Here is a 26,128-nt window from a genome sequence, read left to right as displayed (position 1 = left end):
AAATTATTTTATTTTAAATTTTTTTATTTTAAATTTTTTGTGACAAGTTATAGCCATAGACACCTTAGACATTTCTGTTTAACCAATTTGTGCCTTTGGATCTAATCGTACAACATATTTTCAAGGTATTTTAAAAAGTGCATCTTATTTTAAATTATTTTATTTTAAATTTCTTGTGACAAGCTATAGGCATAGTCACCGTAGACATTTCTGTTTAACCAAATTGTGCCTTTGGATCTAATCGTACAACATATTTTCAAGGTATTTTAAAAAGTGCATCTTATTTTAAATTCTTAGGCCATTAATTAGAAATCCATCAGAACCATGTGCTCCGAGTTCTCCGACAACGACGACAGCGGTTGACTGCCAAAGACTCCGGCGAAAGAATATGACCTTTTTGTGACACTGGAGGAAAAAACCATCTCGCCATCAAGCGGCCGTGTGATTCAACGGGAGAAGCCACTGAACATCGCGATATCTCCGGGCTGGAAGGGGACACCAGTATCATCTTTCCAAAGGAGGGCGACGTGGTGCCCTACTGTGCGCCAAGCCACACCCGATTTTCCGTCGGTAGTGGTGTGATTTCCGCTTCACGGGCCTGATCTCGCTGAAGCAGGCGCTGTGTGATACTTTCCTGCAAGTGCCGATGCTCCTGGGCGAGCCGCTGCATCTCTTCACCCATGATGAGGTGATCAGTACGGACTCGACGCGCCGCTTCTCGGGTCTGGGAATGCCCCAAAAGGCCCGTGCGCGGCGACCTCATCGTCGACTTCCCGATCGAGTTTCCGAAAACGATGTCAGAGTGGGCCAGATCCTCGCTCTAGTTAATCTTGCCCTGCTCCCCATAAGACTACAAGCTTATGGGGTGCAGGGCAAGAGGAATTAGAGTGGGGAACTGCCCTTCTGTGACATCGTTTTCGTAATCTCAATCAGAAAGTTTACGATGAGGTCGCCGCGGCACGAGCCGTTTATCGGATGGGACAGTCCCTGTCCCGGGAAGCGGTGCGTGGAGTCCGCGCTGATCACCTCACTCTGGGTGGACAGATGCATCAGCTCCCCCAAGAGCGTCGGCACTTCCAGGAGGGTATCGCACAACGCCTGCTTCAGCGAAATCAGATCTGTGTAGCGTAGATCGCACCCCTCCCGGCGAAAGATCGGGTGAGGCTTGTCCCGAAGAACGAACCCCAAGTCGCCGACGTGGGCGTGGGACTGCTCCATCAGTCGCGGCGGCCTCATCGTCGACTTCTCCATCGAATTCCCGAATAGATGTCGCAGATGGCCAGATACTCTACTTCCCCTTGCTCTGCTCCCCATGAGTCGCTGCCACATCGACGGCGTTTTCAAGTATATAACATTGTATTCCCCACGATAACATATCCAGGATTCGAGTTTCGCAATCAAAAAATCCACGAAAGAAACGGTTGGTGGTTATAGTTAATTAGATGTATCAGGATTGAGCGTCGGTGGACTGTGTCTTCAACTGAGAATTGCGTGAAAGCGCCATCTTGGCGCTGCTTGATGGACGAATGTACATGGAGCGGGAACGGATAGAGAGTTTTAAAACAAAAAACTATATATACCTCCTGAAAAATTCACGGTTTTCAAAATATAGCGACGCATTACAAAGTCCAAGAAAAAGAAGAAGGAGGATTCGGACTACACGGAAACCAAAACCGAAGATGACGACGATAATGAGTTGTCCGAAAACGTAGACAGTGCCGATTTGTGCGACGACAACACTTCCGAGAGTGAGGATGGCACCTGGAATCCTTCGTCCAAGAAGAAAAAGGCGGCGGCCGCTAAAAAGTCAAGTTCGGCAGTTGGCATCGCCAGGAAGTCACCCAAGTTGAAGAAGCCAGTCACCCAACCTGCGAAGAAAGTGAAGCGACTGGAGTACTCCGACGACGACATCAGCGAGAGCGATCTTGGCGAGGAGGAGGATGAGGACGACGAGGATGGCGAGGGTGCACCCTTGTCGGGCAAGGGATCTGGCAAGCAGCCCCGTTCCCAGCCTCTGAAATCGAGTGCATCCGCATCGCAGGCAGGCAAGGGAAAGGGAAAAGGCAAGGCCAAGAAGAAAAAGCCGGCGTCCTCCGAGGAAGAGGATGGCGCAGCTTCCGATGATCGTACTCGCACCCGTGGACGCCGATACGCCTACATCGAGGATGGTAAGTACTTAATGTGATAACTTTTATCATCTACTTTAATTATATTTTCAATCCAGACGACGACAGCTCTGATGGCGGCATCAAACCCGGCGTCCATCGGCCAGACACGCCACCTGAGGAGCGACAAAAGTTCATCCAGCGACAGGAGGAGATCAAGCGTATGCTGGCAGAGAAGAATGCAGAAGGTGCCAAACTGGCGGCTACACCACGTCTCAAACCCATTAAGTCGGGCGCCACGGTGCCGGAGAAACGCACACCGGGCAAGACAGCTGGCGGGGATTCGCTCTCAACGGTACCGCTCTCAGTGATTCGGCAGGCCAAGGTGCTGGACATCGATTACCTGCAACGCAAGGGAGAGACAATTGGCGATCTGGACGACGTAGACGAGTCGGAGCTGGACGACGCTGAGCTGCCCGACGACTTGCCGGAGGACATGGAAGACGCCATTGCCCGAATGGTTGAGGAGGAAGAGCAGTTCAGCGCGGCGGTGGCCGCTCGCGAGTTACCTGGAGCAGAGGAAGTTCTGCGCACTACACCCTCCAAGTCCAAGCAATCCAGCAAGCCAACGCCCGAGGCGACGCCAGCATCGAATCCTACTCCCGTACACAGTGCATCTGGTTTGCAGGAGCCACACCGAAAGCGTCTTCCCATGCCCACCATGCATCCGCCGCTTTTGCGCCATCCGTTCCCCGGCCATGGGCATCCTTCCGCGTCCCTGCTGCCCCCACACCCAATGCTACAGCGCCATCTGTCGCAGACTGTTCCCCCACCACAGGCCATGCATCTGCTGCAGAACGCCCTCTCCGCTCCTCTTGGTCAGCCGCTGGGCTGTGGCAATTATCCTACCGGCCCCGGAGCTGCCCAGCACCTGCCTCTGGTAATGTCCATGCCATCTGCCGCGGCGGCGGCGGCCGCTGCTCATCTTATGCAATCGTCGGCCGCCTCGGCTGCAGTACGTCCACCCGAGACAGCAGCGGGTAACACGGCACCTGATTCCAAGCCAAGAGGCAGACGGAAAAAGGTGACACCACTCAGGGATCAGTTGCAGAAGCAGCAAACGGCGGCGGCTGTTACGGCGGCCACATCCTCATCAACTCCGGGACCAGTTGCTCCGGAAAAGGGCAAGGGACAGCCACTCTTCAAGCCGCACGAGGATGCTGCCGCCAGTCCGCCCAATCCGCAAGCCTCTGTGATCACCCGGATGCCGGCGCACCTCCCTCCGCCACATGGAAGAAGTCACGGACCCCCCGGTGGCATGTATCCCAGCAGCGCAGAACTGGCTCGATTCTACAGCCAAGTGGCTAGCCAGCAACCTAGCCCTGGCTCCCGTTCCCCCTCATCGCCGTCTGGACCGCCTAGACATCTCCTGCGACCACAGATGCCGCCTGGTTTGCCTCCAGCCCACGCATCCCTGCGACCCACCTATGGACCGCCGCCGCCACTGCGGGGATCGGTGCCACCCACATCCACGGCAAGCGGCGGAGCGTCCAATTCAAGGCCGCCTTATCTTCACGGAGCCGAGCATCACGGTGGACCTCCTGGCCCACCCTTGGGAGGAGTCTTCGGCTCGGGACCGCCACCAGCTAGGCATGCATCGTCTCATCTGAACCCCTACAGGTGAGCTGGATTGTTTTTGTAATTGTCAAATCGATTTAACAACTGATTTTTCCACAGGGCACCCCCCATTTATGGCAATCCCAACTACTCGCCTCGTATCGGCGGACCTCCAGGTCCTGGTGGTATGCGCCCAGGATCTGTTGACTACGCGGCCGGAGCACGTAAGCATCTTAGTGAAATTGTTTTATAGTCGGTAGCGTCCCATTAAGCGGGCATAGGGAATAGTACTGCTTAGCCTCTGCCGTCACAGCACAGCGGTTGGCACACACACGTCGATTAAGAAACAATATCGACCGCTGCTTGTACCGCTGTACACTGTACGCGTGGCGGCATAGAAGGAGGAGAACTATTCCGTATCCTCGCTTAATGGGAGGTAGCCTATTGCTGCGTTTACAAATGTTCAGAAATATGCACTCATTAATTTTATTAAATTTATATGTTACAGGTGGATATTCCCCATATGGCTACTATCCGCCGCCCCCACCGCTGACCACTCCTTCTGCCCATGCGGCGCCAAGTTCGGTGATTGTAAGTGCTCCGCCTGCGGTGACGCCAACGAATCACTCGGTCACCACTCTGACGCACGGAAAGACCCTGCCCCCAGCACCTCCAACACCGACGGCTGGTCCACCACCCGCCGCAGCACCTCCAGCAGCAATACCCAGCGAAGCCGGTAGCCACAAGCCATCAGTGACCTCTGTGATAACCAGCAAAAAGCTGACCACCCTGGAGGCGTACCCCATTAGGAAATCACCGATCGCTGCAGTGGGTGAGGTGACGATTCCGGCGGAATCCACAAGTTCACCGGCTGCCATCGCCGAGGATGACTCGGGATCGGCCCATGACACCAGAGCTCCACCATCCGCAGCGGGAGCACCTGCCGTGGGCGAGTTTAGTGGTTTGGTTAGCTACTTTAGCTCGCAACAGGATGATTATGACACATAACAAACGCCGCCGGGCGCATAAAAGAATTTGTATATATTGATTTTTAGAGTTACAAATTAAATTACATAATAGACGTAGCAACCCTGGCAATAATTTATCCTTAAAAGCTTTGTGTTTAATTCGTACTTCTGCAAAAGAAACCTGATCCAAATTCTCTTAAAAGTTGTCCAAAGATACTTTTTATGCCGCGTTTGGCAATCACTTTATGTTTTACTAAAATGTATTACAAAACTTTAAATTTGTATGTTCGTTTGATTTTACTTTCACTCTCAGCAGCTTTCTTTTTAATTAATTTAGTTCCCTTGTTTGTGCTCTTACTGTTTAGCTGACATCAAGCATCAACTACTTTTAGTATTCTGTACATTTTTTGAACTCTAAAAAAATATGCGTAAGTTATTATGACACATACCATTAATATTATATGAACATAAAAGAAACTAATGATCATTAATAAATATAGTCAATAAATATAAACTTAATACAATGCAAAAGCTTGTCTGCGTAGACCTGTACACAAATTATAGTTTGAGTTAATTAAATAATTAAGCAATTGAAACGATAATGCAGTGCATAATTCAAAAATTAAACATACGTAACCATTATAATATAACGCAAATGGTATACTAAAATCAAAGATGGACAAGAACCTAATGTTCATAATAAAACTATATATCATTAGTTGCAACCATTAAAAAACGTCGTTTTTAATGTAATCATGAGCTATTTCGGCACACGTTTCTGGTGATCATTTCATAATGAAAGAACGAGTTCCGGAATGTATTTATTTCCGACTGGGTAGGAATACATCTATAAGTATATATGAATATTCTGAATCAGCTTTTATCTGCCTGACAGTTTTTAGGCGATTACTCTCATAGTTGCAGAGCTACGATGACGAAATGTTCACCTTTTGAAGTTTAAAAAAGGTAAGTTTTGGTCAGCCTTGTAAATATTTTCATATCTTAAAGCTGCCCAAAGAAGCGTAAAGAATATATAGGGATATATTTGTTTCTGTTTTGATTATAATTTCATTTATATATTTTATAGCGAGCTGCCCAAGAGAACTTGTCGGAATTAAGGAGTTTCTATTTTATTTTATTTTTTTTTATATTTTGGGAACAGCGAATTTTTCAGGAGGTGTTTATGGTTTTTTGTTTTAAAGCTCTCTAACCGGTTCCGCTCCAAGTACACTAATCCATCAAGCAGCGCCAAGAGTGCGCTTTCACACAATCCTCAGTTGAAGACACGCTCCACCGACGCTTAGTCCTGATACATCTAATTAACTATACCCAACCGTTTCTTTCGTGGATTTTTTGATGACGAAACTCGAATTCTGGATATGTTATAGTGGGGAATACAATGTGATGTACTTGAAAACGCCGTCAATTTCGATGTGGCAGCGACTCATGGGGAGCAGAGCAAGAGGAAGTAGAGTATCTGGCCATCTGCGACATCTATTCGGGAATTCGATGGAGAAGTCGACGATGAGGCCGCCACGACTGATGGAGCAGTCCCACGCCCACGTCGGCGACTTGGGGTTCGTTCTTCGGGACAAGCCTCACCCGATCTTCCGCCGGGAGGGGTGCGATCTACGCTACACAGATCTGATTTCGCTGAAGCAGGCGTTGTGCGATACCCTCCTGGAAGTGCCGACGCTCTTGGGGGAGCTGATGCATCTGTCCACCCAGAGTGAGGTGATCAGCGCGGACTCCACGCACCGCTTCCCGGGACAGGGACTGTCCCATCCGATAAACGGCTCGTGCCGCGGCGACCTCATCGTAAACTTTCTGATTGAGATTACGAAAACGATGTCACAGAAGGGCAGTTCCCCACTCTAATTCCTCTTGCCCTGCACCCCATAAGCTTGTAGTCTTATGGGGAGCAGGGCAAGATTAACTAGAGCGAGGATCTGGCCCACTCTGACATCGTTTTCGGAAACTCGATCGGGAAGTCGACGATGAGGTCGCCGCGCACGGGCCTTTTGGGGCATTCCCAGACCCGAGAAGCGGCGCGTCGAGTCCGTACTGATCACCTCATCATGGGTGAAGAGATGCAGCGGCTCGCCCAGGAGCATCGGCACTTGCAGGAAAGTATCACACAGCGCCTGCTTCAGCGAGATCAGGCCCGTGAAGCGGAAATCACACCACTACCGACGGAAAATCGGGTGTGGCTTGGCGCACAGTAGGGCACCACGTCGCCCTCCTTTGGAAAGATGATACTGGTGTCCCCTTCCAGCCCGGAGATATCGCGATGTTCAGTGGCTTCTCCCGTTGAATCACACGGCCGCTTGATGGCGAGATGGTTTTTTCCTCCAGTGTCACAAAAAGGTCATATTCTTTCGCCGGAGTCTTTGGCAGTCAACCGCTGTCGTCGTTGTCGGAGAACTCGGAGCACATGGTTCTGATGGATTTCTAATTAATGGCCTAAGAATTTAAAATAAGATGCACTTTTTAAAATATGTTGTACGATTAGATCCAAAGGCACAATTTGGTTAAACAGAAATGTCTACGGTGACTATGCCTATAGCTTGTCACAAGAAATTTAAAATAAAATAATTTAAAATAAGATGCACTTTTTAAAATACCTTGAAAATATGTTGTACGATTAGATCCAAAGGCACAAATTGGTTAAACAGAAATGTCTAAGGTGTCTATGGCTATAGCTTGTCACAAAAAATTTAAAATAAAAAAATTTAAAATAAAATAATTTAAAATAAGATGCACTTCTTAAAATACCTTGAAAATATGTTGTACGATTAGATCCAAAGGCACAAATTGGTTAAACAGAAATGTCTAAGGTGTCTATGGCTATAGCTTGTCACAAAAAATTTAAAATAAAAAAATTTAAAATAAAATAATTTAAAATAAGATGCACTTCTTAAAATACCTTGAAAATATGTTGTACGATTAGATCCAAAGGCACAAATTGGTTAAACAGAAATGTCTAAGGTGTCTATGGCTATAGCTTGTCACAAAAAAATTTAAAATAAAAAAATTTAAAATAAAATAATTTAAAATAAGATGCACTTCTTAAAATACCTTGAAAATATGTTGTACGATTAGATCCAAAGGCACAAATTGGTTAAACAGAAATGTCTAAGGTGTCTATGACTGTAGCTTGTCAAAGGGACTAACTTCGATTAATTTTCGACTTAAGACAAGTCAAGACTTCATTTTTAGCACATTATACCCTCTGCACACAGCCGCTTAAAATTGCAACAGCAATTCTTGTTAACATAGAAAATCGCTGAAGCGAAGAGCAGATCGGCAAAGGCAAACACAAGGGAGTTTTCGCATCAGCGACCGAATTCCCCTGGGGGGATTTATCCCTCCATAAGAAATATACTTGTAGGAAAGAGACGGAAAAAGGCGCTATAACTCGCTGCAGCGGAAAATGGGACCGCACACACAAGTCGATTTAGTATTCCACTGATTTATTCAGTATTTTTTAAAGAAGGAAATGCATTGGAACTGCAATGGCGCCGTTAGGAGAAAATTGTTGTTGGTGCAGGCCCAAGGAGCCTCAGGAATCCACTTAAAAGTGCAACAGCTATTCTTAAGCGGCTGTGTGCAGAGGGTAATAGATCCTTAAGCCTAGTACTCACATCGACGAAAGTCACGAGCTAACCATAGGAGTGAGGTCAGTTTTTCAGCGCGGTACTCAGATTATCTACGGAAATACCAGAAAAAATACCAGATTTAGCAAGAGAATTTCGATGAACGCCGTTAGCCGCGGCCCAAAGAATGGCGGTGTTTGTGCAAAACCATTGTGGAAACAAAAGATTAAAAACGGAAGAAAAACCCCAAAACCCCTGCAGAATGTCAGTGCAGATAAAAAAGGACGCCTAATCCAAGCTCTTGCTTATTACTGTGGGACTTCATCGACAGGAAGCAATACCACAACAGGGAAAATCCGCAGAATAGTTGAAGTGATGGAGGAGATCCACTAGAGAATCCCAGGGGGAAGAAACACAGGGAGTGGGACTTCGCCCCCTACATGAACATCTTGCCGGGCGTGTCCTCGCAAATCAAGTATCTTTTAAGCAGAACGATCTCCGACAAGCTCTCCATTGGGAAACCACATGACCCTACCTCCACCAGCTTTTTGGCAGCTAAAGCGGATGCGGCGTGTCCTCAGCCGGCTTTTATAGGGAGGAGGACCGACTTTTTGCAGCATCAGGAGAAAAAAACCCCGTTCCCAATCCGGCTCTCACTTACTCAAGGTCCAATATGGGACTCGGAGCTGGACTATAGATGGCGCGGGAAAGATTTCGAAGCATCCGTGGGACGATACGATTCCGTATATTTTTATTTTAATTTCTGTGTGCAGCAACAAACTCTTATTTTTTAAATTGCTCCAGTTGATTTGTTTTCCGTTTAGCAACAAGCCCAGCTGCTTGACAGTAAGATCATGCCACATAAAATAAGATTTTTCGACTAGTGAATCTCTTAGCCGATCTGAGTAGCTTTAACTAAGCTAAGCAATTTGCATATCCTTGGATAACTTATTAGGGCAATGCCTACTAATACGGGCAAAAAGTATTTTTTTGATATTTTTTTCGGTGTATTTTAAAGTTGACTTAAAACTATTCATTTTAAGCTAAGATTAAATAGAAACTAACTTACAAAACTTAAAAAAAAGAAACATGTTTTTTTTAGCTTCAAAGTGTAGGACTGCCGCGTACGATTGTTGAGAACTTAACATACTACTTACTCGGGAATTATGGATTTAAAAGTAAAAAAAACGCTCGATCTTATTCACAAAGTATGAAATGTTTTCTACTTTATGGGTGAAATTTGATTTCGTAAAAAATACCTAAACAGTATGTTAAACTTCATTTAAAAATGGTTTTCGTTTTTGAAAAAGTTTTAAGTGAGGATTTTAGGGAACTGATAACAAATAATTTTCTTGGAAAACCGTTACTTATAGCTCTGTTATTTGAAACTCTTTTATCCCACAAAATATTACTGAACATTACAGAACATATTTCAAATGGAATACTCCCCTCTGAAAAGTGGCAGGCTCAGTAGCAGCTCTTCGAAGGGTGGCAACGTTGGCCACACATCGATAGCAGATATTCAGGAAAACCGATAGACCCTTGTCGATTTCAGGATTCGTTAACAAGTCAAGCGGGTCTAGCCACAAAGCCCATCTGCTGGAGATGAATGTTATTGGTCATTGCCAGAATAACCGTCTCCCAAGTCTATAACTCTACTACACGGTCAGACTTTGGGCCATTGAGTCTTTTTCGTTAGAAATGGCCAAGTTTATTTTTTTATTCAATAAACTTTAGTAATAACATTAAAAATTTTATCATCATTTTATCTTACAGCGAAATTTGTAATAATCTAATCTAATATTTAGCTTCTATTATAATTAAATTTTTCAATTATTTAAGACCAAAAATATTAAAAAACGCTTACTTCATAATAGTTCCCTAAAATGAGATGCGGTGCGTTGAGTCCATGCTGATCACCTCACCCTTGGTGCATAGGTTTAGCGGCTCGCCCAGGAGCGTCGGCACTTCCAGGTGGGTACCGCACTGCGCCTGCTTCAGTGATATCAGGGCCGTGCAGCGTAGATCGCACCCCTCCCGGCGGAAGAATGGGTGTGGCTTCTCCCTAAGGACGAACACCACGTCGGTGACGTTTGCCTGGGACTGCTCCATCAGTCTCGGCGACCTTATCGTCACCTTTTTTCCCCGACTTCCCAAAAGAAGGCCAGATCCTCGCTCTATTTCCTCTTGCCCTGGTCCCCATGAGTCGCTGCCACATCGCAATTGACGGCGTTTTTAAATACATAAGCTTGTAATACCATTGTATTTCCCTCAATAACATATTCAAAATACGAGCATGCATGTTACACCAGCCGAACATTTAATTATATTTGAAAAGTGCCGTCTAATACGTCCTTAATAATCCGCGTGCCGGGAGGGGTGCGATCTACGCTGCACGGCCCTGATATCAGGCGCAGTGCGGTACCCACCTGGAAGTGCCGACGCTCCAAGGGTGAGGTGATCAGCATGGACTCAACGCACAGCTTCCCAGGCCAGGGAACTATTATGAAGTAAGCGTTTTTTAATATTTTTGGTCTTAAATAATTGAAAAATTTAATTATAATAGAAGCTAAATATTAGATTAGATTATTACAAATTTCGCTGTAAGATAAAATGATGATAAAATTTTTAATGTTATTACTAAAGTTTATTGAATAAAAAAATAAACTTGGCCATTTCTAACGAAAAAGACTCAATGGCCCAAAGTCTGACCGTGTAGTAGAGTTATAGACTTGGGAGACGGTTATTCTGGCAATGACCAATAACATTCATCTCCAGCAGATGGGCTTTGTGGCTAGACCCGCTTGACTTGTTAACGAATCCTGAAATCGACAAGGGTCTATCGGTTTTCCTGAATATCTGCTATCGATGTGTGGCCAACGTTGCCACCCTTCGAAGAGCTGCTACTGAGCCTGCCACTTTTCAGAGGAGAGTATTCCATTTGAAATATGTTCCGTAATGTTCAGTAATATTTTGTGGGATAAAAGAGTTTCAAATAACAGAGCTATAAGTAACGGTTTTCCAAGTAAAATTATTTGTTATCAATTCCCTAAAATCCTCACTTTAAACTTTTTTAAAAACGAAAACCATTTTTAAATGAAGTTTAACATACTGTTTAGGTATTTGTTCCGAAATCAAAGTTCACCCATAAAGTAGAAAACATTTCATACTTTGTGGATAAGATCGAGCGTTTTTTTTACTTTTAAAAATCATAATTCCCGAGTATTCAAAAGTATGTTTAGTTCTCTACAACCGTACGCGGCAGTCCTACACTTTGAAGCTAAAAAAACATGTTTTTTTTTTTTAAGTTTTGTAAGTTAGTTTCTATTTAATCTTAGCTTAAAATAAATAGTTTTAAGTCAACTTTAAAATACACCGAAAAAAATATCAAAAAAATACTTTTTGCCCGTATTAGTAGGCATTGCCCTAATAAGTTATCCAAGGATATGCAAATTGCTTAGCTTAGTTAAAGCTACTCAGATCGGCTAAGAGATTCACTAGTCGAAAAATCTTATTTTTTGTATTGTGACCGAAGTTTTTAAAGTTCACCCGCAATGCATGTGGCATGATCTTACTGTCAAGCAGCTGGGCTTGTTGCTAAACGGAAAACAAATCAACTGGAGCAATTTAAAAAATAAGAGTTCGTTGGTGCACAAAGAAATTAAAATAAAAATATACGGAATGTTAAACGAAAGTATGTAAGTTAGAAGTTTAGGGCTTCCTTCTCGTCCCACGGATGCTTCGCTATCTTTCCCGCGCCATCTATAGTCCAGCTCCGAGTCCCATATTGGACCTTGAGAAAGTGAGAGCCGGATTGGGAACGGGGTTTTTTTCTCCTGATGCTGCAGGAAGTCGGTCAGCATCCTGGCAATGGCTTCTTCAGCTGTACCTTAGCGGACGCCCTCCTCCCTATAAAAGCCGGCTGAGGACACGCCGCATCCGCTTTAGCTGCCAAAAAGCTGGTGGAGGTAGGGTCATGTGGTTTCCCAATGGAGAGCTTGTCGGAGATCGTTCTGCTTAAAAGATACTTGATTTGCGAGGACACGCCCGGCAAGATGTTCATGTAGGGGGCGAAGTCCCACTCCCTGTGTTTCTTCCCCCTGGGATTCTCTAGTGGATCTCCTCCATCACTTCAACTATTCTGCGGATTTTCCCTGTTGTGGTATTGCTTCCTGTCGATGAAGTCCCACAGTAATAAGCAAGAGCTTGGATTAGGCGTCCTTTTTTATCTGCACTGACATTCTGCAGGGGTTTTGGGGTTTTTCTTCCGTTTTTAATCTTTTGTTTCCACAATGGTTTTGCACAAACACCGCCATTCTTTGGGCCGCGGCAAACGGCGTTCATCGAAATTCTCTTGCTAAATCTGGTATTTTTTCTGCTATTTCCGTAGATCATCTGAGTACCGCGCTGAAAAACTGACCTCACTCCTATGGTTAGCTCGTGATTTTCGTCGATGTGAGTACTAGGCTTAAGGATCTATTACCCTCTGCACACAGCCGCTTAAGAATCGCTGTTGCACTTTTAAGTGGATTCCTGAGGCTCCTTGGGCCTGCACCAACAACAATTTTCTCCTAACGGCGCCATTGCAGTTCCAATGCATTTCCTTCTTTAAAAAATACTGAATAAATCAGTGGAATACTAAATCGACTTGTGTGTGCGGTCCCATTTTCCGCTGCAGCGAGTTATAGCGCCTTTTTCCGTCTCTTTCCTACAAGTATATTTCTTATGGAGGGATAAATCCCCCCAGGGGAATTCGGTCGCTGATGCGAAAACTCCCTTGTGTTTGCCTTTGCCGATCTGCTCTTCGCTTCAGCGATTTTCTATGTTAACAAGAATTGCTGTTGCAATTTTAAGCGGCTGTGTGCAGAGGGTATAATGTGCTAAAAATGAAGTCTTGACTTGTCTTAAGTCGAAAATTAATCGAAGTTAGTCCCTTTGACAAGCTACAGTCATAGACACCTTAGACATTTCTGTTTAACCAATTTGTGCCTTTGGATCTAATCGTACAACATATTTTCAAGGTATTTTAAGAAGTGCATCTTATTTTAAATTATTTTATTTTAAATTTTTTTATTTTAAATTTTTTGTGACAAGCTATAGCCATAGACACCTTAGACATTTCTGTTTAACCAATTTGTGCCTTTGGATCTAATCGTACAACATATTTTCAAGGTATTTTAAGAAGTGCATCTTATTTTAAATTATTTTATTTTAAATTTTTTTATTTTAAATTTTTTGTGACAAGCTATAGCCATAGACACCTTAGACATTTCTGTTTAACCAATTTGTGCCTTTGGATCTAATCGTACAACATATTTTCAAGGTATTTTAAAAAGTGCATCTTATTTTAAATTATTTTATTTTAAATTTCTTGTGACAAGCTATAGGCATAGTCACCGTAGACATTTCTGTTTAACCAAATTGTGCCTTTGGATCTAATCGTACAACATATTTTCAAGGTATTTTAAAAAGTGCATCTTATTTTAAATTCTTAGGCCATTAATTAGAAATCCATCAGAACCATGTGCTCCGAGTTCTCCGACAACGACGACAGCGGTTGACTGCCAAAGACTCCGGCGAAAGAATATGACCTTTTTGTGACACTGGAGGAAAAAACCATCTCGCCATCAAGCGGCCGTGTGATTCAACGGGAGAAGCCACTGAACATCGCGATATCTCCGGGCTGGAAGGGGACACCAGTATCATCTTTCCAAAGGAGGGCGACGTGGTGCCCTACTGTGCGCCAAGCCACACCCGATTTTCCGTCGGTAGTGGTGTGATTTCCGCTTCACGGGCCTGATCTCGCTGAAGCAGGCGCTGTGTGATACTTTCCTGCAAGTGCCGATGCTCCTGGGCGAGCCGCTGCATCTCTTCACCCATGATGAGGTGATCAGTACGGACTCGACGCGCCGCTTCTCGGGTCTGGGAATGCCCCAAAAGGCCCGTGCGCGGCGACCTCATCGTCGACTTCCCGATCGAGTTTCCGAAAACGATGTCAGAGTGGGCCAGATCCTCGCTCTAGTTAATCTTGCCCTGCTCCCCATAAGACTACAAGCTTATGGGGTGCAGGGCAAGAGGAATTAGAGTGGGGAACTGCCCTTCTGTGACATCGTTTTCGTAATCTCAATCAGAAAGTTTACGATGAGGTCGCCGCGGCACGAGCCGTTTATCGGATGGGACAGTCCCTGTCCCGGGAAGCGGTGCGTGGAGTCCGCGCTGATCACCTCACTCTGGGTGGACAGATGCATCAGCTCCCCCAAGAGCGTCGGCACTTCCAGGAGGGTATCGCACAACGCCTGCTTCAGCGAAATCAGATCTGTGTAGCGTAGATCGCACCCCTCCCGGCGGAAGATCGGGTGAGGCTTGTCCCGAAGAACGAACCCCAAGTCGCCGACGTGGGCGTGGGACTGCTCCATCAGTCGTGGCGGCCTCATCGTCGACTTCTCCATCGAATTCCCGAATAGATGTCGCAGATGGCCAGATACTCTACTTCCTCTTGCTCTGCTCCCCATGAGTCGCTGCCACATCGAAATTGACGGCGTTTTCAAGTACATCACATTGTATTCCCCACTATAACATATCCAGAATTCGAGTTTCGTCATCAAAAAATCCACGAAAGAAACGGTTGGGTATAGTTAATTAGATGTATCAGGACTAAGCGTCGGTGGAGCGTGTCTTCAACTGAGGATTGTGTGAAAGCGCACTCTTGGCGCTGCTTGATGGATTAGTGTACTTGGAGCGGAACCGGTTAGAGAGCTTTAAAACAAAAAACCATAAACACCTCCTGAAAAATTCGCTGTTCCCAAAATATAAAAAAAAATAAAATAAAATAGAAACTCCTTAATTCCGACAAGTTCTCTTGGGCAGCTCGCTATAAAATATATAAATGAAATTATAATCAAAACAGAAACAAATATATCCCTATATATTCTTTACGCTTCTTTGGGCAGCTTTAAGATATGAAAATATTTACAAGGCTGACCAAAACTTCCCTTTTTTAAACTTCAAAAGGTGAACATTTCGTCATCGTAGCTCTGCAACTATGAGAGTAATCGCCTAAAAACTGTCAGGCAGATAAAAGCTGATTCAGAATATTCATATATACTTATAGATGTATTCCTACCCAGTCGGAAATAAATACATTCCGGAACTCGTTCTTTCATTATGAAATGATCACCAGAAACGTGTGCCGAAATAGCTCATGATTACATTAAAAACGACGTTTTTTAATGGTTGCAACTAATGATATATAGTTTTATTATGAACATTAGGTTCTTGTCCATCTTTGATTTTAGTATACCATTTGCGTTATATTATAATGGTTACGTATGTTTAATTTTTGAATTATGCACTGCATTATCGTTTCAATTGCTTAATTATTTAATTAACTCAAACTATAATTTGTGTACAGGTCTACGCAGACAAGCTTTTGCATTGTATTAAGTTTATATTTATTGACTATATTTATTTATGATCATTAGTTTCTTTTATGTTCATATAATATTAATGGTATGTGTCATAATAACTTACGCATATTTTTTTAGAGTTCAAAAAATGTACAGAATACTAAAAGTAGTTGATGCTTGATGTCAGCTAAACAGTAAGAGCACAAACAAGGGAACTAAATTAATTAAAAAGAAAGCTGCTGAGAGTGAAAGTAAAATCAAACGAACATACAAATTTAAAGTTTTGTAATACATTTTAGTAAAACATAAAGTGATTGCCAAACGCGGCATAAAAAGTATCTTTGGACAACTTTTAAGAGAATTTGGATCAGGTTTCTTTTGCAGAAGTACGAATTAAACACAAAGCTTTTAAGGATAAATTATTGCCAGGGTTGCTACGTCTATTATGTAATTTAATTTGTAACTCTAAAAATCAATATATACAAATTCTTTTATGCGCCCGGCGGCGTTTGTTATGTGTCATAATCATCCTGTTGCGAGCTAAAGTAGCTAACCAAACCACTAAACTCGCCCACGGCAGGTGCTCCCGCTGCGGATGGTGGAGCTCTGGTGTCATGGGCCGATCCCGAGTCATCCTCGGCGATGGCAGCCGGTGAACTTGTGGATTCCGCCGGAATCGTCACCTCACCCACTGCAGCGATCGGTGATTTCCTAATGGGGTACGCCTCCAGGGTGGTCAGCTTTTTGCTGGTTATCACAGAGGTCACTGATGGCTTGTGGCTACCGGCTTCGCTGGGTATTGCTGCTGGAGGTGCTGCGGCGGGTGGTGGACCAGCCGTCGGTGTTGGAGGTGCTGGGGGCAGGGTCTTTCCGTGCGTCAGAGTGGTGACCGAGTGATTCGTTGGCGTCACCGCAGGCGGAGCACTTACAATCACCGAACTTGGCGCCGCATGGGCAGAAGGAGTGGTCAGCGGTGGGGGCGGCGGATAGTAGCCATATGGGGAATATCCACCTGTAACATATAAATTTAATAAAATTAATGAGTGCATATTTCTGAACATTTGTAAACGCAGCAATAGGCTACCTCCCATTAAGCGAGGATACGGAATAGTTCTCCTCCTTCTATGCCGCCACGCGTACAGTGTACAGCGGTACAAGCAGCGGTCGATATTGTTTCTTAATCGACGTGTGTGTGCCAACCGCTGTGCTGTGACGGCAGAGGCTAAGCAGTACTATTCCCTATGCCCGCTTAATGGGACGCTACCGACTATAAAACAATTTCACTAAGATGCTTACGTGCTCCGGCCGCGTAGTCAACAGATCCTGGGCGCATACCACCAGGACCTGGAGGTCCGCCGATACGAGGCGAGTAGTTGGGATTGCCATAAATGGGGGGTGCCCTGTGGAAAAATCAGTTGTTAAATCGATTTGACAATTACAAAAACAATCCAGCTTACCTGTAGGGGTTCAGATGAGACGATGCATGCCTAGCTGGTGGCGGTCCCGAGCCGAAGACTCCTCCCAAGGGTGGGCCAGGAGGTCCACCGTGAAGCTCGGCTCCGTGAAGGTAAGGCGGCCTTGAATTGGACGCTCCGCCGCTTGCCGTGGATGTGGGTGGCACCGATCCCCGCAGTGGCGGCGGCGGTCCATAGGTGGGTCGCAGGGATGCGTGGGCTGGAGGCAAACCAGGCGGCATCTGTGGTCGCAGGAGATGTCTAGGCGGTCCAGACGGCGATGAGGGGGAACGGGAGCCAGGGCTAGGTTGCTGGCTAGCCACTTGGCTGTAGAATCGAGCCAGTTCTGCGCTGCTGGGATACATGCCACCGGGGGGTCCGTGACTTCTTCCATGTGGCGGAGGGAGGTGCGCCGGCATCCGGGTGATCACAGAGGCTTGCGGATTGGGCGGACTGGCGGCAGCATCCTCGTGCGGCTTGAAGAGTGGCTGTCCCTTGCCCTTTTCCGGAGCAACTGGTCCCGGAGTTGATGAGGATGTGGCCGCCGTAACAGCCGCCGCCGTTTGCTGCTTCTGCAACTGATCCCTGAGTGGTGTCACCTTTTTCCGTCTGCCTCTTGGCTTGGAATCAGGTGCCGTGTTACCCGCTGCTGTCTCGGGTGGACGTACTGCAGCCGAGGCGGCCGACGATTGCATAAGATGAGCAGCGGCCGCCGCCGCCGCGGCAGATGGCATGGACATTACCAGAGGCAGGTGCTGGGCAGCTCCGGGGCCGGTAGGATAATTGCCACAGCCCAGCGGCTGACCAAGAGGAGCGGAGAGGGCGTTCTGCAGCAGATGCATGGCCTGTGGTGGGGGAACAGTCTGCGACAGATGGCGCTGTAGCATTGGGTGCATTCCGTGAGGAGGGTGTGGGGGCAGCAGGGACGCGGAAGGATGCCCATGGCCGGGGAACGGATGGCGCAAAAGCGGCGGATGCATGGTGGGCATGGGAAGACGCTTTCGGTGTGGCTCCTGCAAACCAGATGCACTGTGTACGGGAGTAGGATTCGATGCTGGCGTCGCCTCGGGCGTTGGCTTGCTGGATTGCTTGGACTTGGAGGGTGTAGTGCGCAGAACTTCCTCTGCTCCAGGTAACTCGCGAGCGGCCACCGCCGCGCTGAACTGCTCTTCCTCCTCAACCATTCGGGCAATGGCGTCTTCCATGTCCTCCGGCAAGTCGTCGGGCAGCTCAGCGTCATCCAGCTCCGACTCGTCTACGTCGTCCAGATCGCCAATTGTCTCTCCCTTGCGTTGCAGGTAATCGATGTCCAGCACCTTGGCCTGCCGAATCACTGAGAGCGGTACCGTTGAGAGCGAATCCCCGCCAGCTGTCTTGCCCGGTGTGCGTTTCTCCGGCACCGTGGCGCCCGACTTAATGGGTGTGAGACGTGGTGTAGCCGCCAGTTTGGCACCTTCTGCATTCTTCTCTGCCAGCATACGCTTGATCTCCTCCTGTCGCTGGATGAACTTTTGTCGCTCCTCAGGTGGCGTGTCTGGCCGATGGACGCCGGGTTTGATGCCGCCATCAGAGCTGTCGTCGTCTGGATTGAAAATATAATTAAAGTAGATGATAAAAGTTATCACATTAAGTACTTACCATCCTCGATGTAGGCGTATCGGCGTCCACGGGTGCGAGTACGATCATCGGAAGCTGCGCCATCCTCTTCCTCGGAGGACGCCGGCTTTTTCTTCTTGGCCTTGCCTTTTCCCTTTCCCTTGCCTGCCTGCGATGCGGATGCACTCGATTTCAGAGGCTGGGAACGGGGCTGCTTGCCAGATCCCTTGCCCGACAAGGGTGCACCCTCGCCATCCTCGTCGTCCTCATCCTCCTCCTCGCCAAGATCGCTCTCGCTGATGTCGTCGTCGGAGTACTCCAGTCGCTTCACTTTCTTTGCAGGTTGGGTGACTGGCTTCTTCAACTTGGGTGACTTCCTGGCGATGCCAACTGCCGAACTTGACTTTTTAGCGGCCGCCGCCTTTTTCTTCTTGGACGAAGGATTCCAGGCGCCATCCTCACTCTCGGAAGTGGTGTCGTCGCACAAATCGGCACTGTCTACGTTTTCGGACAACTCATTATCGTCGTCATCTTCGGTTTCGGTTTCCGTGTAGTCCGAATCCTCCTTCTTCTTTTTCTTGGACTTTGTAGTGCGTCGCTTTTGATCCTCCTCTTCACTCTCGTCACTCCCTTCGACCACAAACTTCCTATCCTTGCGCCTCTCACGCGCCGCTCTCCTGGCAGCCTTCCTCTGCTTTTTTCCTCGACCCGGTCGCCTGTACACCTCCAAACTGGAGTCGGAGTCCCCGGATCCGGACTGCGAAGTATCCTCGTCCGAGTAACTGGAGGTCTTGAAATCCTCATCGCTGCCATGATCTTCCTCGCTGCTCACATCTAAAGTGGTTAGCTTGCGAGGCTTCTTCTTGGCAGGAGGTTGCTTGAACTTGTTGTTGCGCTTGAGGGGTACCTCGTCCTCAGACGACGACTGGCTACTGCCGCTAGATTTCGCCTTCTCCTCCGCTTTCTCATCATTTTTCTTCTCATCCACCTCTCCCTCGGCAGGCTCATCATCTCGTTGTGTCTTATCCTTGTCCGCCTCAATAATGGTGGATATGTCCTTGCCGCGACCCAGATTCCCTGCTCCCGCTACCTCGTCCATCTCCTTCTTCAAGGCCGAGTTGATAAGATCGTCATACTCGTTGAGCCGATAGCTCACGTTGATCTGCCGACGCTTGCGCAACTTGTATATGGGTTCGTCGTCCGAGTCCGAGAAGCTGCTGGTGTTGTCGCTGCTTGAGCCGGAACCAGATCCAGAGCCGGATCCAGAGCCACTGCCTCCGGATTTGCCATTGCTGGAGTCGGAATCGTTGCCACGGCGTCGTCTGGTGCCACGCTTGGCAGCGCGCCTATTACTGCGTCCATCGCCACGACGCCTCTTTACCTTTTCCGCCTTGCTGACCACCTCATCATCCTTCTCATCTTCGTCGTCGTCCTCATCCTTCTCCCTCTTTAAGTTTTCGTCCTCCGCCGCCAGTGTGGCCGCCTGCCGTGCTAGCTCAGCCTGTTCTTCGGCCAAGATCCGTTCCTGTTGCTTCTGGGCCACCAGTGTGTCGAACTGTAGCAGTTGGCGCTCCAAGGCCGTTATGAGCTGCTCCTGCTGACAGGGAGGACAGTGCCAGTCGCCCTCGGGAATGTAGAAGAGCACTGGCGAGAGGCAGGAGCAGTGGTAGCCCTTGTTGCAGGCGGGCGTGTCGCAAAGCAGAATCCACTCGGGATGGTCAGACTTCCCGCACTTTTGGCACGCTTCCTCTGCATCCTCCTGTTCAAAATTTTAATTAAATTTGTTTTTTTTTAACCAAAATAAGATCCTTACCTCTTCCTGATCCTCAGCGTTCTCCTTCCGCACTGTGCGCGCCCGCTTCATAGGCACCGCCTGGGATTCATCTTCAAGCTCAGATTCTGGCGAGAATTCGTGGTCGGAGCGGAAGAGCGGCGAGCCGGGATCCGTTTCGTAGTGCGGTGGCTCCTCCTCTTCCTCCTCACTCTCCGGTTGCTCTTCTGAATCGGAGGACCAGGCGCCATCCTTGCCGGGGAACTTCTTTTTCTTTTTACTGCGCGCCTCCTCTTCCGCCTCGCTGGCCTCCGACTCGGATTCCTCGCCCGAGGGCTCCAGCACTGTGGGATCTGCCTCCTTCTCGGCCTTCTTTTTTTTCTTAAGCTCCTGCTTCATGCTTCGTAGGGCCACCTCCTCTTGCTTCCGTCGCTCCGCCTCCTCTTTGATCTTCTGCTGGGCAATACGCCGAGATTGACGGACTGGAGTCTCCGAGTCGTTGGCCTCGATGATATTGGTGGTATCCACCTCTCGCTTCTTTCGCGGCCCACGTCCCCGACCCACCTTTGGCTTCTCTTTGGGCTCCTCTTTAGGTTCCTCCTTAATGTCATCCTTGTCTGAAGACTTCTCTTTTGATGGTGTTTCCTTGACCGGATCCTCTTTGACCTCCGATTTTAATTTAGCTGACACTTTAGCAGTTTCTTCATCCTCATCTTCGGACTCCTGCTTGACCTCCGCTTTTACCTCTGACTGGGCTTTATCCCTGGCTCCACCTCGCGTCCTTTTTGGCTGAGGTAGCTCGGAGTGAACGACAGCAGCACCACCTCGGCGACCAGAACGGCGAGCAGATCCCTCCGGTGGAGGAGATTGCTCCTTAACAGGAGGCGGAGAATCCCTGACTGGCGATGCAAGTGGATCCTCAAACTCCTCTTCGATGTCCTGCTCGTTATTGCGCTTTAGTTTCTCGGCTGACGGAGGTGGTTCGCTGGGCGAGGATTCCTTGGAAAAGGACTCCTTGGCATCTTCGCTGCTACGACGCTTGCGATGACGTTCCTCCGGGTGACTGAGGGTAGCATTGGGAACGGGAACTGCAGGAACGGCAGGCACGATGGTCTCACTGTTCGTCCGTTTTCTGGGGATGGCTTCCTCCTCACTCTCCTCCTGACGCAGTTGAGTTAGGAGATTTTTCTTTAGCGGCTTGGTAATCGGCGATTTCTTTGGGGGACTAAAGGAGCTGGTAGGGGGTGTAGCTTCTCTAACTGACTGTGGTGGTGGCAGAGTCTTCTCCGCGATCTTTTCAGGCGTCTTCTCCTTGTCGTTCTTCTCGGGCAAGTCCCTTTCTGCCGTTTTCTTTAGCTTCTTTTCAATAATTTCCTCTAAAGTGGGTTTTTGCTTAGTCTGAGGAACTATAATCTTGCGCCGGCTACGCGCATCCTCCTCGCCGCTGGACGAAGTAGTTTCCTCGATCTGCGTCTTTTGCGCCTCTACTTTACGCCTGGCCTCCACATTGGTGGTCTTCGGTCGCATCTTAATGCGCTTGCCGCCCACATCTAGATCATCTGCGGTAGGATCATCTTCATGCGGTTCCTCCTCCTGCACTTCGCTTTCGGAGGTGGAGTTTCTGAGAGCGGGCTGAGAGTCATTAAGACGCCTCTTCCGATTTAAAAGTGTAGAGGGCTTAGGTACTGAAATTTTCTCCCTGGCTAGAAGTGGCTCTTCATCTGGCTTGTGCTTCTCAGCACTATCTATCGGTTTTTTAATTTCTTCGGGTTTTGGGTTTTTGGAAGTACCTTGCATTTCCTTTTGTACTTGTTCCTTCAATTTGTCTTCTGCGGGGGAGGAGCTATTGACTTTAATGGTCTCGTTACAGATTATGATTGCATCGCTACTAGATCCTAACCGATTTTTAGGTAGATCGGAGGAATTATTGCCAGGCGGAAGCGTTTCTGGTGCCCTTTCGAAGCTTTTTGTTTCCCCCTCAGGCCTAACCTTATTCTCTTTCAGAAGATTGACATCATCGATTGAAGATTTAGATTTATTAGTGACTTGGGCAGATTGAATTTCCATTTCACTTGTGGATGGGCTAGAAGTTGTTTCCTTAGTATTTGTTATCGTGTCCGGTTCAGTTTTTGTTCTCGTTTCATTTTGATTAGGTGTAGGTGTAACTTCAGGTGTAGTTTCTCTTGAAACTTTGTCATTGCATGCACCAACTGCATTATTAGAGTTCTTCTGATCCTTTTGGGACACTTCATTTTCTATTTTGACAGGACCATTTTCCCTGGTGATCGCTTCTGTCACACGTTCCTTGGCATCGCCTTCTTTTTCTACAACTTTACCCAGATCCTCCTTCTTAAATGAGGATGGTTCACCTTCATCTGAGTGGTTTTGTGGATCTGAAACTTCTTCTTTCTGATTTTCTGATAAAGAGACTTCATCTTCTACTCCTTCAGTTTCATCTTGCCCTTTGGAGATTTTTTCATTCGTTGCGATCACTTTTATTTTAAATTCCTGTTTAGCTACTGGCTCGCGTTCTTCCTCTTTGATTTGTTCTTGTGAGATTGTATTTTTTTCAGCTTCTTGGCTTTTGTTAGTCTCTTCGGTTGCAGCTACAGATGCTGTAGTTTCATCAGCATCTGGTGACGTATCTTTGAGCTCGCTGCCATTTCGTGGCGGGGTGCTCTCCCTGCACTTTTCGGTCTCTCCATTCGTTTTCTCCTCGCTCAAGCTGTCGAAAATGCTACGCTTCGTCTCCGGCTTTGGTGTTTGCTTCATGGGACTCAGCTTGAGACATCCCGGCTCGCCAAAGAAAAAGGTGGCCTTTGGCTCCGATGACTTCGCAGTAGTCTCCTCTACCGTAGCTTCGGTTTTTCCATTCCCCACGAGACAATCGGATCCACAACCTTCGCCCATCACACTGAGCACCGGATCGGCAATGGCTTCACTGAGCTCCAGGTCGTCCTCGTAGTCGAAGCTGCCAAGATAGTCGCCCATAAAATTTTGGGGAATGGCCTCATTGTCGCGTCCTGATCCTTCGCCACGCACCTCTATCGTTGGATCCTCGATGGGCTCCCCAACTTCATCCTCGTCGTCATCTTCCTCAATATCCGCCGCCGCACTGTCGATGTCCTCCTCCTCTTCGCCTTCGTCCAGTTCAGAATCCTCCTCGTCATCTTCCTCTTCTTCCTCCTCCTCCCCTTCCTCCTCTCCGGACTCTCCTTCGTTTTCGTCCTTGGTGCTCTCGTAGCGACTCGGCTTCTTAATGCGCTTGGTATCCAGCAGTGTGGGCCGGTGCTTTTTCTGCTGCTCATCCTGGGAAGCTGTGGGGCTGCTGTCCACGTCCTCGATGGAACGCTTTTTAGCTGGGGATGGAGAAGCATTGCCCCCAAGCTTGGTTTGGCTGATGAGCAGTGGCTGAAAGAGCAAAAATTGATACTTTTATCGAACGCTTGATTGATTGAATTTGTGGATACACACCTTGACCCTTTTGGACTTTGGCTCCTCTTGCTCGGGAGAGCGGAGTTTAATCTTCAGATTGGGCACCGTTTTCACGGGTTCCTCTTCGTCTTCCCCTCCCTCTTCCTCCTCATCCTCCTCTTCCCTTTCCTCTGGGGGCGGTGGCTTGGCGGGACAACTGTTGCTGCTGCTAGTGTCCTCGTCAGCCTCGCCAATGTCCTTCGAGGGAAGCACCACCTCATTGCCCCGCAGCCTGGCAATGAGGTTGACGAACTCTTCCCGATTCGTGGCCACCACCTGCCAGATCTCCTCGTCCAGATGCTCCTGATAGACACGCAGGTTGCAGTCCGCATCCTGGGTCAGCCAGTAGGCGTGACCCAATCGATCCCGCCCAATCGGCTCCGAGCGCAGGGTGTTCGCATTTAAAGTAAGGACGTGGCTTCGGAATTTAACATTGCGCTCGAACTGACTTTCGAGGAGTTCCTGTAAGGATAGTTGTTAGTTGATTAATGGTAGTTCATAGTCTGACATTTGTATCTTACCCTAAATATTCTTAGCTTGACTTTCAAGCTGGAGTTCTTGTAACCGAATCGCTCAATTTCCCAGGCATCTTGTATTGAATAACCGAAGCAGAATTTGCTGAGGGCCGATTCCCAACTCTTCTCGTGGACCGTCTTACGGGTTTTCCGCAGCAGCTTAATGTGCAAGTCCTTCAGTTCGGGAACTGCAATGATAAGTTATTATTAATTATTGGGAAATCATATTATATTTTTTTCATGGGGGAAATAGGGTTAAATGAAATTTTAGGTAACAATTATTAAATGGAATTTTTTACTTTTTTAATATTTCTTTCTTACAATAATTGCAAAATCTATTCAACTTTAAAAAACAATAAATTTAATTCCTATGATTTTTTTATGGTGGAAATAGGATACAAAGAAATTTTAGGTACCAATTGTTTTTTAAAACTTTTTCAAAAAAATATACTCGAAACTTCAAACATATGAATTCACTGTAAAACAAACAAATTATTCATAGAAATTTCAAGAACTTTTGGAATTAACAGTTTTTAAACAAAATTGTCAAATTATATTTTTAATTATATTATTATGAGATGGAAAAGTTAATTTGAAACTTTAGTCTTAGGAAGAGAAAAAAGTAAAAACAATTTCCAAAATATTTTGAAGTTACTGACAGACTTATAGAGGATCCTTTGAAAACAAGAGATACTAATACGATATGTTAACTTCTCTCTCGATTTGTTTTTGTTGATGGAGAAGAAAACAAACTGAGGTGTTCTCTCTCTCTCTCTCTCTGTGATTGCATTCTCTCTTACTCTCTTTTTACTACCACAAAGCCAAACGAGCGCTCTCTCCAAGTGAAACTAAAAGAGAATGGGTTACCCTCCGCAGAAGACCAATTTAAAAACACTAATTCCTGGGTTTTCAATAATTCAACCTGGCATAACTTAATTTGGCAAATCTCTGCCTCAATTTCCCCACTCTCTCTGTGGCTCTTCCACTCTCTCGCCAAACACACACACACGCATGCCGACTCACCTTCGTTGTTGTTTGTCAACCACTCCTGCAAATGCTTGAAATTCGGCAAATTGAGGCCCAAATCCTTGGCGAACTTCTGCAGGAAGGCGCAAATGACGGCGAAATCCGGATCGTTGGCGCACGTGTGCAGCGTGGAGGTGAGGACGTCGTCGTCCTTGCACTCCTCGGATATCGCCTCCGCCGGAATGGGAATCGGGATCGGATTGGTGGTCGCCGCAGCCGCAGCAGCAGCAGCAGCAGCTGAGGACGCCGCCATTTTTCATGCGTCCCGAGAACGGGTGAAAATGTTCGTGGGCTGTATACTACACTGGCTAAACCGCACAATAGGCACTGAAAACGCGAGGCATTTGGCCCAAGTTCAAGCACTCTGGTTGCACGGCACTTCGAGGCGTCGAGAGCTCATATTTCTGGACGCAAAACTGCGCTTTTACAGGCAAATATCCTATTTTAAAGCAAAAGAAAAGCCTTTATTTTTTGTTGCGAGTTGCAGTGTGACCGCGTCCGCGTTGCCCGAAAATACTGCAGTGAAGAACCAGTTAGTGGTACTATTCTGGCCTATGCGAACTAGTTGGCAGTACTTTTTTTCTGGTCCATGTCCACTGC

General features: G+C 47.1%; 3 protein-coding genes and 2 long non-coding RNA genes across 9 annotated transcripts; 3 read left to right on the top strand and 2 right to left on the bottom strand.

Moving 5' to 3' along the window:
• Window positions 1–338: 338 nt before the first annotated feature.
• On the top strand, window positions 339–4,836 carry LOC136117857 (uncharacterized). Its single transcript, XM_065868979.2, has 4 exons — window positions 339–2,168; window positions 2,225–3,785; window positions 3,843–3,946; window positions 4,231–4,836. Exons 2-4 carry the CDS (start codon window positions 2,329–2,331, stop codon window positions 4,728–4,730), a joined length of 2,061 nt encoding a protein of 686 aa, XP_065725051.2. The 5' UTR covers window positions 339–2,168; window positions 2,225–2,328; the 3' UTR covers window positions 4,731–4,836.
• LOC139353314 (myb-like protein V) lies at window positions 1,267–2,185 on the top strand. Its single transcript, XM_070997169.1, has 2 exons — window positions 1,267–1,344; window positions 1,613–2,185. Exons 1-2 carry the CDS (start codon window positions 1,267–1,269, stop codon window positions 2,183–2,185), a joined length of 651 nt encoding a protein of 216 aa, XP_070853270.1.
• An 898-nt stretch (window positions 4,837–5,734) lies between the features above and the next one.
• Window positions 5,735–8,077, bottom strand: LOC136117859 (uncharacterized). 3 transcript variants are annotated; one of them, XR_011604369.1, is made up of 4 exons: window positions 7,769–8,077; window positions 7,617–7,694; window positions 7,315–7,543; window positions 5,735–7,153 (listed from the first exon to the last, which is right to left on the bottom strand). It is a non-coding gene; the product is annotated as an uncharacterized lncRNA (long non-coding RNA). The 3 variants fall into 3 exon arrangements; XR_011604368.1 differs by having other exon boundaries at window positions 5,735–7,130; window positions 7,617–7,688; window positions 7,769–7,965; XR_011604367.1 differs by having other exon boundaries at window positions 5,735–7,130; window positions 7,769–7,959.
• A 4,765-nt stretch (window positions 8,078–12,842) lies between these two features.
• On the top strand, window positions 12,843–13,846 carry LOC118879785 (uncharacterized). 3 transcript variants are annotated; one of them, XR_011604360.1, is made up of 5 exons: window positions 12,843–13,307; window positions 13,381–13,458; window positions 13,532–13,609; window positions 13,674–13,745; window positions 13,805–13,846. It is a non-coding gene; the product is annotated as an uncharacterized lncRNA (long non-coding RNA). The 3 variants fall into 3 exon arrangements; XR_011604359.1 differs by lacking the exon at window positions 13,674–13,745 and having other exon boundaries at window positions 12,863–13,307; window positions 13,782–13,846; XR_010655442.2 differs by lacking the exons at window positions 12,843–13,307; window positions 13,381–13,458 and having other exon boundaries at window positions 13,467–13,609; window positions 13,668–13,745.
• A 2,252-nt stretch (window positions 13,847–16,098) lies between these two features.
• On the bottom strand, window positions 16,099–26,028 carry LOC108012202 (microtubule-associated protein futsch). The gene is made up of 8 exons (XM_036822785.3): window positions 25,526–26,028; window positions 24,509–24,690; window positions 23,988–24,449; window positions 20,556–23,924; window positions 18,785–20,501; window positions 17,150–18,728; window positions 16,989–17,092; window positions 16,099–16,704 (listed from the first exon to the last, which is right to left on the bottom strand). The coding sequence occupies exons 1-8, from the start codon at window positions 25,779–25,781 to the stop codon at window positions 16,205–16,207; spliced, it is 8,169 nt and encodes a 2,722-aa protein (XP_036678680.3). The 5' UTR covers window positions 25,782–26,028; the 3' UTR covers window positions 16,099–16,204.
• Between the last annotated feature and the right edge of the window lie 100 nt (window positions 26,029–26,128).

The sequence above is a fragment of the Drosophila suzukii genome, chromosome 2L (genome assembly GCF_043229965.1).
Source record: "Drosophila suzukii chromosome 2L, CBGP_Dsuzu_IsoJpt1.0, whole genome shotgun sequence".
NCBI classification, from domain to species: Eukaryota; Metazoa; Arthropoda; class Insecta; order Diptera; family Drosophilidae; genus Drosophila; species Drosophila suzukii.
Note: the sequence above shows the minus strand (reverse complement) of the source record. Positions and strands in the feature narration are given on the sequence as shown.

Bases quoted from the DNA above. Each gene is read 5' to 3' on its own strand.
- LOC139353314 (XM_070997169.1), top strand. From the start codon at position 1,267: ATGTCGCAGATGGCCAGATACTCTACTTCCCCTTGCTCTGCTCCCCAT. The intron at 1,345-1,612 runs GTATATAACATT...TTCAAAATATAG, and splicing joins CACATCGACGGCGTTTTCAA to CGACGCATTACAAAGTCCAA.
- LOC136117857 (XM_065868979.2), top strand. From the start codon at position 2,329: ATGCTGGCAGAGAAGAATGCAGAAGGTGCCAAACTGGCGGCTACACCA. The intron at 3,786-3,842 runs GTGAGCTGGATT...ATTTTTCCACAG, and splicing joins TCTCATCTGAACCCCTACAG to GGCACCCCCCATTTATGGCA. The intron at 3,947-4,230 runs GTAAGCATCTTA...TATATGTTACAG, and splicing joins TGACTACGCGGCCGGAGCAC to GTGGATATTCCCCATATGGC.
- LOC108012202 (XM_036822785.3), bottom strand. From the start codon at position 25,781: ATGGCGGCGTCCTCAGCTGCTGCTGCTGCTGCTGCGGCTGCGGCGACC. The intron at 23,925-23,987 runs GTGTGTATCCAC...TTGCTCTTTCAG, and splicing joins CAAAGTCCAAAAGGGTCAAG to CCACTGCTCATCAGCCAAAC. The intron at 18,729-18,784 runs GTAAGTACTTAA...TTTTCAATCCAG, and splicing joins ATACGCCTACATCGAGGATG to ACGACGACAGCTCTGATGGC.